General features: G+C 43.9%; 1 protein-coding gene across 2 annotated transcripts in view; it reads right to left on the bottom strand.

The window, feature by feature from the left end:
• lipca (lipase, hepatic a) overlaps window positions 1–10,625 on the bottom strand; it is a 59,955-nt gene extending 49,330 nt beyond the window's left edge. Inside the window, exons 1-2 of one of the 2 annotated variants that reach the window (XM_067971505.1) lie at window positions 10,579–10,625; window positions 8,210–8,347 (exon numbers count right to left, since the gene is read on the bottom strand). In XM_067971505.1, the coding sequence (XP_067827606.1) occupies window positions 8,210–8,291 (82 nt within the window). In that variant the 5' untranslated portion in view covers window positions 8,292–8,347; window positions 10,579–10,625. Of the gene's footprint in view, window positions 1–8,209; window positions 8,502–10,578 lie in introns of those variants that run through there. The other variant, XM_067971504.1, reaches the window with a different exon arrangement.
• Between the last annotated feature and the right edge of the window lie 1,768 nt (window positions 10,626–12,393).

The raw sequence follows: 12,393 nt of genomic DNA on the forward strand, positions 1-12,393 counted from the left end.
GTTTAAAGTGATTAAATCTGTACTTTCCCACATAATAAAATATCCTCTTTGAACCGTCTGAGGAGACTGAGGAGGAAATATGCTAGAAGAATGGAAAGTGGGAAAGAATAGGAATGAAGCTGTTGGAGTGGGAGACAATGATTTCGAATATTGTCCATTTGCTTCTGAGATTTAGTTTGAATCCGGCTCAAAATGATGAGATGGAGGTTTTGTCTTTCTGCCAAGTGTAATGGTCTTAAACAGAGTCAGTTTGACGAGACTCAGCCTAGTTCCCATTGAGCATTGAACCACAGCAGAAAACTTCCTATAATTTGATTCAAACTGGCACTAAGTTAACAATTTCAATCAGAGAGCCACAATTAGCATCCAGACAATGCAGACAATGCGGTTCTCAGAGAGGCCACGGCACAGAATTGGTGCCCTACAGGGGGAGAATTACCCTGTTGATGCAATATCTTAACTGGTTCAAGATAGGTAGGTTTCATCTCTGATCCCTGACGCGCAGAGTTTAGTTCTACTTTAATAGAATCAGTAACCAGGCATTTCAACACAAGGAAGGGTGGAAAAACCAGAGGAGTTGCCTCCGGCCACTCTCACACACTTCTCTTTGTGACTCAGCCTAAGGTTTAGAAGTAGCTATGATTTTGCTAGAAAGAACAAACATAGGAAACCTTCTCACTGTCTTTACAATATTGCTAACACAAAGTGACCAGAAAGAAATTTATTAGAAATTGTTAATTTTAAATCTGAGATTGATATATTTTTTAAACTAAAGGTATTAAGGGATATGGGGCCAAGGCGGGTATATGGGGCATGATTTTGACCCCACGCCAGGAAGAAGGCGGGGGGTCAAATTGAGGACCCGAAACCCGGAAGTACGGGTTTCCTGGAAGTCCGTACGATTTTGACGTAGCCAGGGAAAGGACGGGTTCAGGTAAGTCTTTGTTTGTATGGATGGGGGGGGGGGCATGGTGGGCAGGGTGGGCATAGGGGTACAAGTCGGCACAGGGGCATGGGTTGGCACAGGGGGGAGTCAGTTGAGGGGGGGAGGGATTGGGGGTCAGTCCACAGGGGAGGGTTGTCGGGATCAGGGGTCTTCATGGGTGGTCCGTGATCGTTGAGGGGGTGATCGGACATCAGAGGGGGGTCTGCGATCATTGGGAGGGTGGAGTCAGAGATCAGGAGGGGGGTGGTTGGAGATCAGAGGGGGGGTCTGCGATCATTGGGAGGGTGGAGTCAGAGATCAGGAGGGGCCCGCGATCATTGGGAGGGTGGAGTCAGAGATCAGGAGAGCGGTGGTTGGAGATCAGAAGGGGGGCCCGCGATCATTGGGAGGGTGGTGTCAGAGATCAGGAAGGGGGGGGGTCCGCGATCGTTTGCGGTGGGGGAGGCGCTGCGGGCAGACTCGTTGAGCCTGGGGGAAGCACTCCTGCTCCTCCGGGCCCACAAGCTGTGCCAGAAAGGCTCATACCTGCAGTTTCAGACCTTCTTGCCTCCTCTCACGTGGCGTGAAAGAGAAGGCCTGGGAATCTCGGCCCCAGGGGTTGAAATTGGAGTGGGTTGGTCGCCCACCCCTTGTCTCGCCCCAGTGAAAACCGGAAGTGGGTGGGTGGAGGCGGGTTGGGGGCGGGTCCGAAATGGTTGCGATTTTGAATGCCCCCCCCACCCCCATCCCACCCGTTTTTCCCTTTTAAAATTGTGCCCATGGAGTTAAGTCACAGATCAGCCATGATCTCATTGAATGGTGGAACTGGCTCGAGGGGCTAATTGGCCTACTCCTGTTCCTATGTTCCTATGAAATCTTCATCCAGTCTGTCAAAAGTATATCACATTACCCTGACTCACATGATCTTTATTGGATTAAATAAATTATATGATTACTCCCAGTCCCTGTTAGTTCAGCTAACTGATGTCTTGTCAATATGCTGGGTAGTTATCAAGAACTTGCTGAGGAAAGAAGCTCAATAATCCTTTCTCTTAGGTCCAAATAGACAGCAATAAAGATTAATCATTAAGCCCAAAGTATTTCTGGAAGTCTAATTGGTACAGAGGTGAACAGTATTACTTCATAGTGGGACATTGTCCCATTTATCAATTATCTTCAGTCACTAGGTACTGGTTAAGGGCAGGGGAATAATGTTCCTTTACAAGAATGTGCAAACTCACAAAACAATACACTCGAAAGTACACATTCGGTTGTCTTTTTGATGCTGTTGGACCATTTCTAGAGCAGTCTGCTCTTCCTTCTCAGGGTGCATTTAAACTACAAGTTTAGTGTCAGTGTGAAGTGGATTTGGTGAAGAGAAAAAGTGGGTACGATAGCATAGTGGTTATGTTACTGGACTAGTAATCCCGAGGACCTAGACTAATATTCTAGGGTCATGAGTTCAAATCCCATCTACAGTAGCTGGGGAATTTAAATTCAATTATTTAAATAAAAATCTGGAATAAAAAAAACTAGTAACGGTAGCCATAAAACTACTGGATTGTTGTAAAAACCCATCTGGTTAACTAATGCCCTTTAGGGAAAGAAACCTACTGTTCTTACCTGGTCTGGCCTATATGTGACTCCAGACCCACAGCAATGTGGTTGATTCTTAATCACCCTCTGAAATGGCCTAGTAGGCCACTCAGTTGTTCAAGAAGGTAGCTCACCACCACCTTCTCAAGGGCAATAAATGCTGGCCCTGCCAGTGACAACCACATCCCATGAACATATATAAAAAAAACTTGTGTAATGTAAGTCAAGGGTCGAACTACCTCTGAAACAAGATTCCCTCTTAGTGTCAGGTCGGGTCCTGACTCATGCTACATTTACACAAAACATTCAATGAAGCTGCTGTGAGTTGACACTGCCGTTCTAGTGTAAGTGAATCTTTAGAGACTCTTCACTGAAATAACTTTTGCTTTTATTTCATTCAGTGCATTATGTTCTCAGAGTACATCTGCTATTATTTTAAAGTTGAGGTACCTTATGTCATGGAGAGGTAGGATGTGGGTTTACGTCTTTGTCAGCTGATGTACTGACATTCAGAGTTTAGGTCGTGCTTTCATGGAGAGATGGCAAGCAGAAAAGGACATTTCTGCACAAGGAAGTGAAAGTAAACCAGAGAATAAGCACCTCACGTCTCTTTGTGACTGGTCACAGAATAGGGGGTTAGGAGTGTTTGTTTGACCTCTATCAGAAGTCATACATAAGGCAGAAGGATCAAAAGAAGAAGGAATGGGGACAAAATACCTTAAAAGAGGGGGGAAAAGTTGACAGTAAAGTGTTTACAAGCAAAATAGATTTTGCAGCCTAGATAATTTTCCACTTTAACCAGACAGTTAAATCTCACTGGGATAAGTCAACATGGAATGTTGACATGAGTTCAATAAAGAAGCAGATTGGCGTGTACACTCACTTACACACTGATCGTACCTTCACAAGTATTTCTGCTCGAATATCAGTCATTACGGATTTTAAGGTACCTCTCCTTGCAAGTTATCAAGAACATTATTTGTAATGTGTTCTTGTGAACGACAGGCATCAAAAAGAAAATTTAAAAAGAATATTCTGAATGATATTTTCAGTAAGGCATTTAACCATTTAACCCTTAAACTTTTGTTATGGTGAGATTGGTGGCCCAGTCTGGTCTTGAAATTCTTTCTTGGCATTCTTATATCAATGGAATAGCTGATTTATACTGGAGACATTCAGTAGGCCAACTCCACCATGCTCCCCACAAAGCCTTGTGTGGTTATTAGTCAGGTACAACACCTTCCTACATCTTCATGTTTTGATTCACTGATGACTTGCTCACATTTTGGGACTCAAACATCACATTCTCAATTCTTGACTTGTCTCTCAGCTGCATGAAACCTCCTCTCTTCAAGTACTGAGAGTTCAGAGCAGTTTATATTGTGTGCTGAATCTAGATGTACAATGAGAACAGCACAACATGCTGTCAATGTTAGTTACTTTGGAGGCTGTTTGAATGCAAGTGCTATCTTACAATTAGCCTTCTGAGTATCTTTGTGATACTCGCCAACAGAGTTAATAACAAAGAAGGAAGATTTCATCTCAGCACTAATTATAGACAGTAATGGTTTGTAACAGTGGAAATCAGAGAGTAAAGTGCTAGCAAAGTTTTCATTTTTAACACTGCTCCAAAGGTTTCCTCCAATGTGTAAAACCAGTGCTAGTGATGCTTTTTAAAAAAAACAGTGTTAGGTAACTTGACTCCCTGCTAAGGACCTTAACAATGTACCTTTCATAATTGAAGCCTTAGCAACTCTAACTGAGAGCTGTTAATGCTACTGATATTTAACTGAGTCTGTTCACTGTCGCTGGGTCAAAATCCTGGAACTCCCTACCTAACAGCAGTGTGGGAGAACCTTCACCACACCGACTGCAGCGGTTCAAGAAGGCGGCTCACCACCATCTTCTCAAGAGCAAATAGGGATGGCCTCACCAGCGACGCCCACATCCCATGAACAAATAAAAAAAAGTCATATTGCCAGCTAAGTGATACCAGGTGAGTGATGCCAGGTGAGGCTACAGAAGAGCATGTGAGGGTCTCATAACTCGGGCATTATTTCCATTACTGGAATGCAGTGCCTGAAACAGCAGGAGCAAGAAAGGGATACTGTTGAGAGTAAAGAGTATAGGAGGTGTGCCACACGTACTAGAAGATGACACCGAGGCAGCTGTCTTGTCCTGACTCAGCAATGCATCAGCAGCCTCTCACCAAGATGTACTTGCTTGAGGAGATTCTACACAGCTTCATCTGTGGCAGTAAAGATAACTACAATCCGGAATTCACATGCGATGCTGCATTCCTGGCACTCACAGGCCAACCACAATGCAGTGCAGTGCTCTATAACAAAGGTTACGGAAGTCCTATTTCAGAATGCAGCAAGGTACATATATTTTTATATTGATCAAAACTAATTATAGCCGAGGGAAAGCCACTTGGTTCAGTTGCTGGCCTCCCTGGGGTTCAATATGTGATAGACCGCACCATGTAGTCACTCGTACACCCACCATAGGTCCAGTGGCCAACATGAACAGGGAAGGATATTATTTGCTTTGGTGTGTGATGCCCACAGAGAGGTTCTCCATGTCAAAGATATTTATTTAGTGATTCCCCCCTCCCGGGTGATCTCTGGGCTCCATACCCTTGGCTGCTGCTCTCCAACCTCACAGTTTGCAGCTACGCTCTTGTTTCCACGCCACACCATCCATCCCAGCATAAGGACCTGCTTGGGGGCGTGTGTGTAATGGGAGTGTACCAGGGCCATGCAAATAGCCTGGGCCAAGAAACTTGAGGCCCTTCTTCCCTCACAGGTGCAGTGCCCCTTCAGTATCCTGTACCTGTCGGACACCCTGCAAGGGACCCTGAGAGGAAAATCAGCCCTGACGTTTACATTAATTTCAAACTTACACTAATCTCCTCAGAATATCGAAACATCCCCTGCGCTAACCCTCAGCATAAGACAGACCCTCCTGACATGGTTGCTTACTTCTTACGTGGCTACTCACTACCACAGAGTTATCTGGCTAGGCATGTACCTCTGACAAGCTTCAGTCTGATTAGTGCAGGTAGCCAAATATAAACCTGCAAGCTGGAGCTTCTGAGGTCAAAGGGTCTACAAAGAATTATGGCCCCACTCCTCTCTCAAACCTGATTCAGCACAGATATAGCTGCCAATCAAACCAATTATTTTTAAAAAGGATCCACGGGATGTCAATCATTTGGGATGTTTCAGTTGAATGGTAGTTGCAAACACTTTGAACAATTTGTGAGACAGGTCCCCATCCAGGAACAATAGCACCAATCAGCCGACACATATCAAGGACCTGTCCTGATGTGGGTACATCAGCCGGACTGTAATTATATTCTCTGCAGTTATATTCTTTGAAAGATCAGCTGACAGTACCTTACTTTAATCACGTGTGTGCTGTTACCAGCAAGAAAAAAATCTGTTAAATAAATTAGAGCCAGGCCATTCAGGAGTGAAATCAGTAAGCACTTTTTCACAAAAAGGGTTGTAGAAATCTGGATCTCTCGCCCCAAAAGGCTGTGGAAGCTGGGTCACTTTCAAGACTGAGATTGGCAGATTTTTGTTAGGCGAGATATGGAGCAAAGGCGGGTAAATGGAGTTGATGTACAGATCAGTCATGATCTAACTGAATGGCGGAGCAGGCTTGAGGGGCTGGATGGCCTACTCCTGCTCCTATGTTCTTATAATCTAATGTGCTGATGCCATGCAAAACGTCAGGGCCAGTCAGTTCCTGGGTTTACACCTCATGGACTTTTAGAGACTCTTCCTGGGAAGGACCACCACCCTTAGGCCATGCGAGCTGTCCAATTGTGAGCAAACTTCACCTGCATATGTGTGTGTAGAATGGTGCCGCACAGGGAAAGGTTTTCAAAAATCAAGCTATTACCTCATTTTACAGCTAGTACTGCTAGGAGTTACATTAAGTGCTTTCCTGCTGTTCCCTTTGAAGGACATAACAGTCTACATCATTAAGCACTTACATCAGTCTCAGGGCAGAGTTAGATTCAGACATCAATTCCAAATGACTTTAGCATCCTTTGTAATTGTCGTCAAGTTCCATGTATTTCACTGTTCACTACACATGTTCTGAATCATTCGTGTTGGTCCTCATTACTTGCCCTCTTTCAGAAACTCAATCACTTTCCTCCTGCCGGCAGTTGGCAATTGCATTATCGATGTATATACTTTTAGATTATTTACCTATTAGGACATTGGGGGTCAGATATACTTTTGTCCTTTATTTTTGAAAGATCACAAAACTTCCTCAGGCTTCCTTCCAAGTCTGGAATGTTGTGGATAGAGTTGACATTATCAGCCCCCCTCCTTACCATCATTGTCGAATTGACAACAAGAAAATGGGGTCTGGCCATGAAGCTGTCCATGAAGGGCCTCACGAATAAAACAGATTTACTACCTGAACCTGAAGCCACTGCAGTTAGAATTTGCACGATGCAGAGCTGAATTAATGAACATTTTGCTTTTCACTTCCCTGGATATCTGCTAGAACAAATGTTCACGTTTGCAGCTACTTACTTGCTCATTGGTTGATTCCTGGCCGCCTATTGGAATGAATTGATTATACTCAAACTTCTCCATTTCACAACAAGTGTGCACCCACCATCTTGACAGTGTCACTATGGGCTATCCCTCCATTTTAAACAATCAGAGGTAATCTTACCCCCAAATTTAATTCACTTCTAGATGAAAAATTGAACGGGTTCGAGGAATTAGCTCAACAATATTATGAAAAGAAGGTACCTATTTATAACAACTTTATTAATTTTACACAAGCTTTCAATGACACTTGGGGAATAGGTTGTGGACAGTATTATGAGGCTATGAACTCGGTGAGTAACAATCAAAGTCCTGGTGGGTGTATACAATCTTCTGCATAAATGGTGAGTTATCCAATCATTTTAAAATAGCCGATTGAGATAAGGGCTGCATTCTTTCAAGAATACTCACCAATGTAGTGCAAGATCCAATTATTAAGGCCTTGCTGGATGATTCTAACATAGACATTAAATTAAAAAATAATCAGTAAGCAACTTTAGATTCACTCGTGATGTTAATTGCATTGCTGAATGTGAGGAGCAAACAGCCACAATTCATGAAGCAGACTGGAAAAAAGTTTTAGTGCGGATTACATTAAGCGGAGAAGAAATAGAGCAAGTGGACAAAATTTGTATATCTAGGCAAAATGATTTCAGAAGATGGGAGATGCAGTAATTATATATCACTCCACTATCAGTATGTTTCTTTATCACTAAATAATGCAGTCAGTACATTTTTACAGAAATTATATAGCTGAATTTAATTGTCTAGTTGTGTCGTGCTGAAACTCCATTAAAAATCTTATGGTAAAATACCTTGCAAGGCTCTTTATCAGAAACAATGGCCCTTTGAGCTAAAGAATGCAAAGAATGCTTCAACTATCACCCTGCAGCAAACCACAATCAATGCCCTCCAAATATTACAAATCATACAATCAGCAAATGCGTCCAGAAATTACAAAGGCAGCTAATAACTTTCTAGTTGTATTTTACTGAAATTCCACCAAAAAGAATCATCCCTTGTGGTGGTTCTTTTTTCAACGCAGCTGCTAAACGCCTTTGGAATCGCCCAAATTACTGTGAGTAGAAGCATGGGCCATTGCCCTTACCTTGTTCCTGGGTCCTGGTATTTTGGGCATTAAGGGTGGCACAGATGAAGAAGAGGAGAGATAATTTTGTCCAGTTGTGCATCTTCAGTTTAAGACCGTTCCTCTTTTACAGACTGTGAGCTGTACCACTTTAACCGGCTGCAAGACAAAATAAAAGCAAATCAACTCCCCTTACTTTACTGATTAATAACTAAGCACCGGCTGTAAAGTAAGGGCTTTAAAAAAACAAATTCCGACTGGTTTTTGCACAAAACTCTTTCTGTGGTGATTGTCTCAGGCTAAGAGATACCAGTGATACTGAATGTTGGTTAAGTTTTATTTTTATTTATTCCTGAAGGTCGTGAACAAACTGCTCAGACGTTTGTGATTTGCTCTAGTTAGAGTTGGAACACATTGCGAAAGGATTGCATAAGTTATCTGGAGCTGGAGCACGGCTAAAGCTTGACCCCATGTTTCAGAAAAGAAAGTCAATCAAAATCAATTTGCTGTGGAAAAAAAAAAGTTTGACCTGAAATTGTTTAGAATCTCAACTTGTCACAAAAATTAGCTGCTCAAAAATATAAGTTTAAGCAGTGCAGAGGTGCGCTGCACTGTGGATCCTGTTATTGGATAGACTCCATAGGAACGATTTTAGACCCCCCCCCCAACCCGGTGAGAACAGTGCGGATGGGGCGGGGAGTGGGGTGCTGAGAAGACAGGAAGGGGTAGGGTTCAGGCTGTGATCCCACCCCCTACCATTTTTACATGCCTGAATTCAGGTATGGGAAGGCTGCCTACCCGAGAGGAGCGTGGGCCTAATTTAAATGGCAAAGTTGCGTCCAAATGACATGATTGGGGCGCGCACGCCATATTAACCGACTAAAGCCTGCACAGTCTCCAACCCGCCACCAAAAGCTAGTGGCAGCCAGGATCCTAGCCAGCGGAGGTCCAGATAAGTGATTTAAAAATAAAAGTTTGAAAGGCTCCTTGTGGGCCAAAAGGAACAGGAGAGCTCCTCCTTTCCCCACAGAGATATTTTGGGCCTCCCTTGTCCTGGGCTTCTCCTTCTCCTCCTCCCCCGACCATGGACATACCAACTCCCACCCCCCCCCCACAAAATCCTTACTTACCCAGCCGGGGATCGTTTCTGTGGGTCCCCGGTGGCAGGCTGATCCCCCACCAATTTTGACTCCCGCCCACAGGTGGGAGTCAGTTGGGAAATGCTAATGAGGCTCTGGAGTTACAGCCTCCCGGGCTACACGCTTCCAGGGGGGTGGGGAGGACCGGGGGAGGGGGTGGATAGTTTGCCACCCGTTTCAGCCTCCCTGGACTCCCGAATCCCGCCCCTAGTTAAAATCGGCCCTCATGAGACTGCAAACCTGCTCGTGTCTTTTACAGGCTCCTTACAGTCTTATGGAAACTGATTCCATTCTAATAAACTCAGCACTGCCAACAAAACGAGGCAGAACGGATGTTCCATTTCTGTCGCCAACCAATTCCTCGCCACACAATTCAGGATTTCGAATCGTATGGTATTTTAAATCACTAAGTTTTAGTTTGGGATTTTCAGCAGCTTAAGACTCTGCAGTGTTGTGTTTGGAGCTGACCTCTTTGTGCTTTTATTTAATCATTTTTGTCAATTGGGAACAGAAATAAAAACAGTGAACTGAATTTTGTTCTGGAAGGTCTGAATAAATCACTCCTCTTACAAAAAAGGACATCCATCGACTCACTGTGAGCATCGCCACGGGAGGTCGACCACTTCCGTGCAATAAGGTTTGAGGCCCTTTCATCACACTTCATTTCTCGCCCTTTGTCACATATTCTACTCGCGCTTTTTTAAGAAAAGGTTCCAAAAAGAGATAAGAAAAGTCAAGAATGAGAAAAGGTCATTAGGCCCTTAAAAACGCATCCTGCCAGTGAACGACTTCTCCATCAAAACATCAGACAAAAACAGAAAATTGCTGGAAACACTCAGTGGGTCAGCCAGCTTCTGTGAAGAGAACAGACAAGTTAACGTTTCAGCTGTGGACCTTTTTCAGAACTGCCTGATCTCTTTCTCAGACGCTGCCTGACCTGTTGAGTGTTTCCTGCATTTTCTGTTTTTGTTTCAGATTTCCAGAATCTCTGGTGTCCTATCTGGCAGGTTGTTCCAAATAATTATCTCACTTTCCTGATCGATATCTGATTTAAATTTACTCTTCACTCATTAAATTTATATTCTTAAATCCTACTTTCCTAGCTTACTTTGAAGTAGTTCTTAATTTTTTGCAGGGATATACAAAGATCAGTTGTATCCAGGCATTTTACTGGCTTGTTTCTGTAAATATCATTGCAAGAGCAGCAGTCTCAGACACACATACACGAAGTTTATCCAACTATTTTCTTACCTTTCTCTTAAAACATAAACTCCTTCAGGAATGATAGTAATTTCCTGTTGGTTTCAGAGGCATTTCCGTAGCAACAGAAAATACACTCTAATTTGCCACAGGATGTGCGTAAGAGTTGTATGTGTCAAATATACCTCAGGATGTCCTTATTTATAGCTACAAGACGTTGTGGCCATAAAGGGACAGGCCACATTGCACACAGATACTCCCTAACATTGAATAATACTCATATAATGTTCATTTCTTATAACACTGTGTAACCATGAACAACAGCACAGGAGAATTGTTAGCATGACTGAATTTTCGGTTCCTTTTAACGTTTTAAACTGAGAGGTTTAAGGAAAGATCAGGGCTTTTGTAGCCCTATAATTAGCTAAATGCTTCACAGATGCAACACTTTGCTTTTCACCTGCTCTATGCTTTTGCATAAATGATCCAAATCCTTGGCTGCATCTCCAGTTTCAACTGTTCTCCGTTATTTAGTGGCCCAGATTTTGCTGAAAAAATAACAGCGTCTGAACAATGCCGTTATTAATGTGCAAATTGGCGAGGAAGAGACACCCCGTGAATTGCGAATCGCCACAAGTTGCTGGACGATTTGCCATTAGCTTCGCGGAAACGGCATCTCGCACTTAACCTCCCCGCGACTTTCGTGAAGTTGCTGCACTTGCACATTAATTGCCCTTTGAACTCGCCACAGAAAGTTAAGTCTGGACATGCCAATGGACTGCTCAGCAGCAGGAGTATGAATGGGGTCGACACGGATGAAGCTGTAGTCTTTCAGACCGATGTTGCACCTGACCCGTCCAGCCCCTTCCCCCTAACTCAAATCACAGTACATATGCTAAAAAGCAGATAGGCCCATTGAACCAGCGGAAGCAGTTACGGGGCCATCTCATAGCCCAGTACAAGGAAGAACAGGCCTACCTCCATCCCAAGATGAGAATACAGCCACCTCACTTACTTGCTGTGAGACCAGAATGTCCTTAGCACTCATCACCCATTTTACAAGGGTGTATTGAGTGCACGCTGCATTTCCTGTGAGAAAACCAGGGAGTTGGGCAAACGCTCATTATCGTGCTAATTAAATACAATAATATTAAAATGAAGCTCTCGCACATTTGGTGCAACAGCAGTTTAGGATTGCCTAAATGGCCAGCTGGGAGATGTTGTGCTGTGCAAATCTGGCAGGGATCTGACAGAAGCAATTCTCCACACGATTTTCCAGCACATGTAAGCGTTCTATAATGGGGATACTGAGTCCACCCATGTATAAATACCATGTTATATTGGCAACATGGAGTCGTGTCAACAGGTACATTTTTAAAAATGTATTTGTTGCAAAGAATTGTGATTAGCATTTGTTCTATTCTGCCCTCTTCACTGGAATTTTGTTTGGGGAGCAATTTTAACCCAGTGGAAACCGGGCAGTTAAAAAGCCCGGGGTTACTTAACCCACCAGAATGCCGCCTGGATCCCGCCAATCGCAATTTTACTCAGCTTTCTGGACGGGAAGATGCAGAGGCCCAAACAGTTAAGATTTTACATTCTCTTGTGTGGCCACGAGGAATGCTCATCTGGGCCCGAAAAGGAAAGTTGCGGCCTCCCCTGCCATGGACTTCAACCGCCTCCCCACGAGACATGCCCGAAACCCATTTCCCCCCACTTTCATGCCGGCGGGCAACTAAGAGTCGCCCAATTTTCCAGAGGCCGGCAGCCAATTCCCGCCCACTTCCTGTCTGTTCCGGGCTTGGATTGGACCAGCAGCATGTTAATGAGATACGGGACCTAAAATAGCCCGGGGCTCAAAGTTTC

The sequence above is a fragment of the Heptranchias perlo genome, chromosome 34, assembly GCF_035084215.1.
Source record: "Heptranchias perlo isolate sHepPer1 chromosome 34, sHepPer1.hap1, whole genome shotgun sequence".
Classification (NCBI taxonomy): Eukaryota; Metazoa; Chordata; class Chondrichthyes; order Hexanchiformes; family Hexanchidae; genus Heptranchias; species Heptranchias perlo.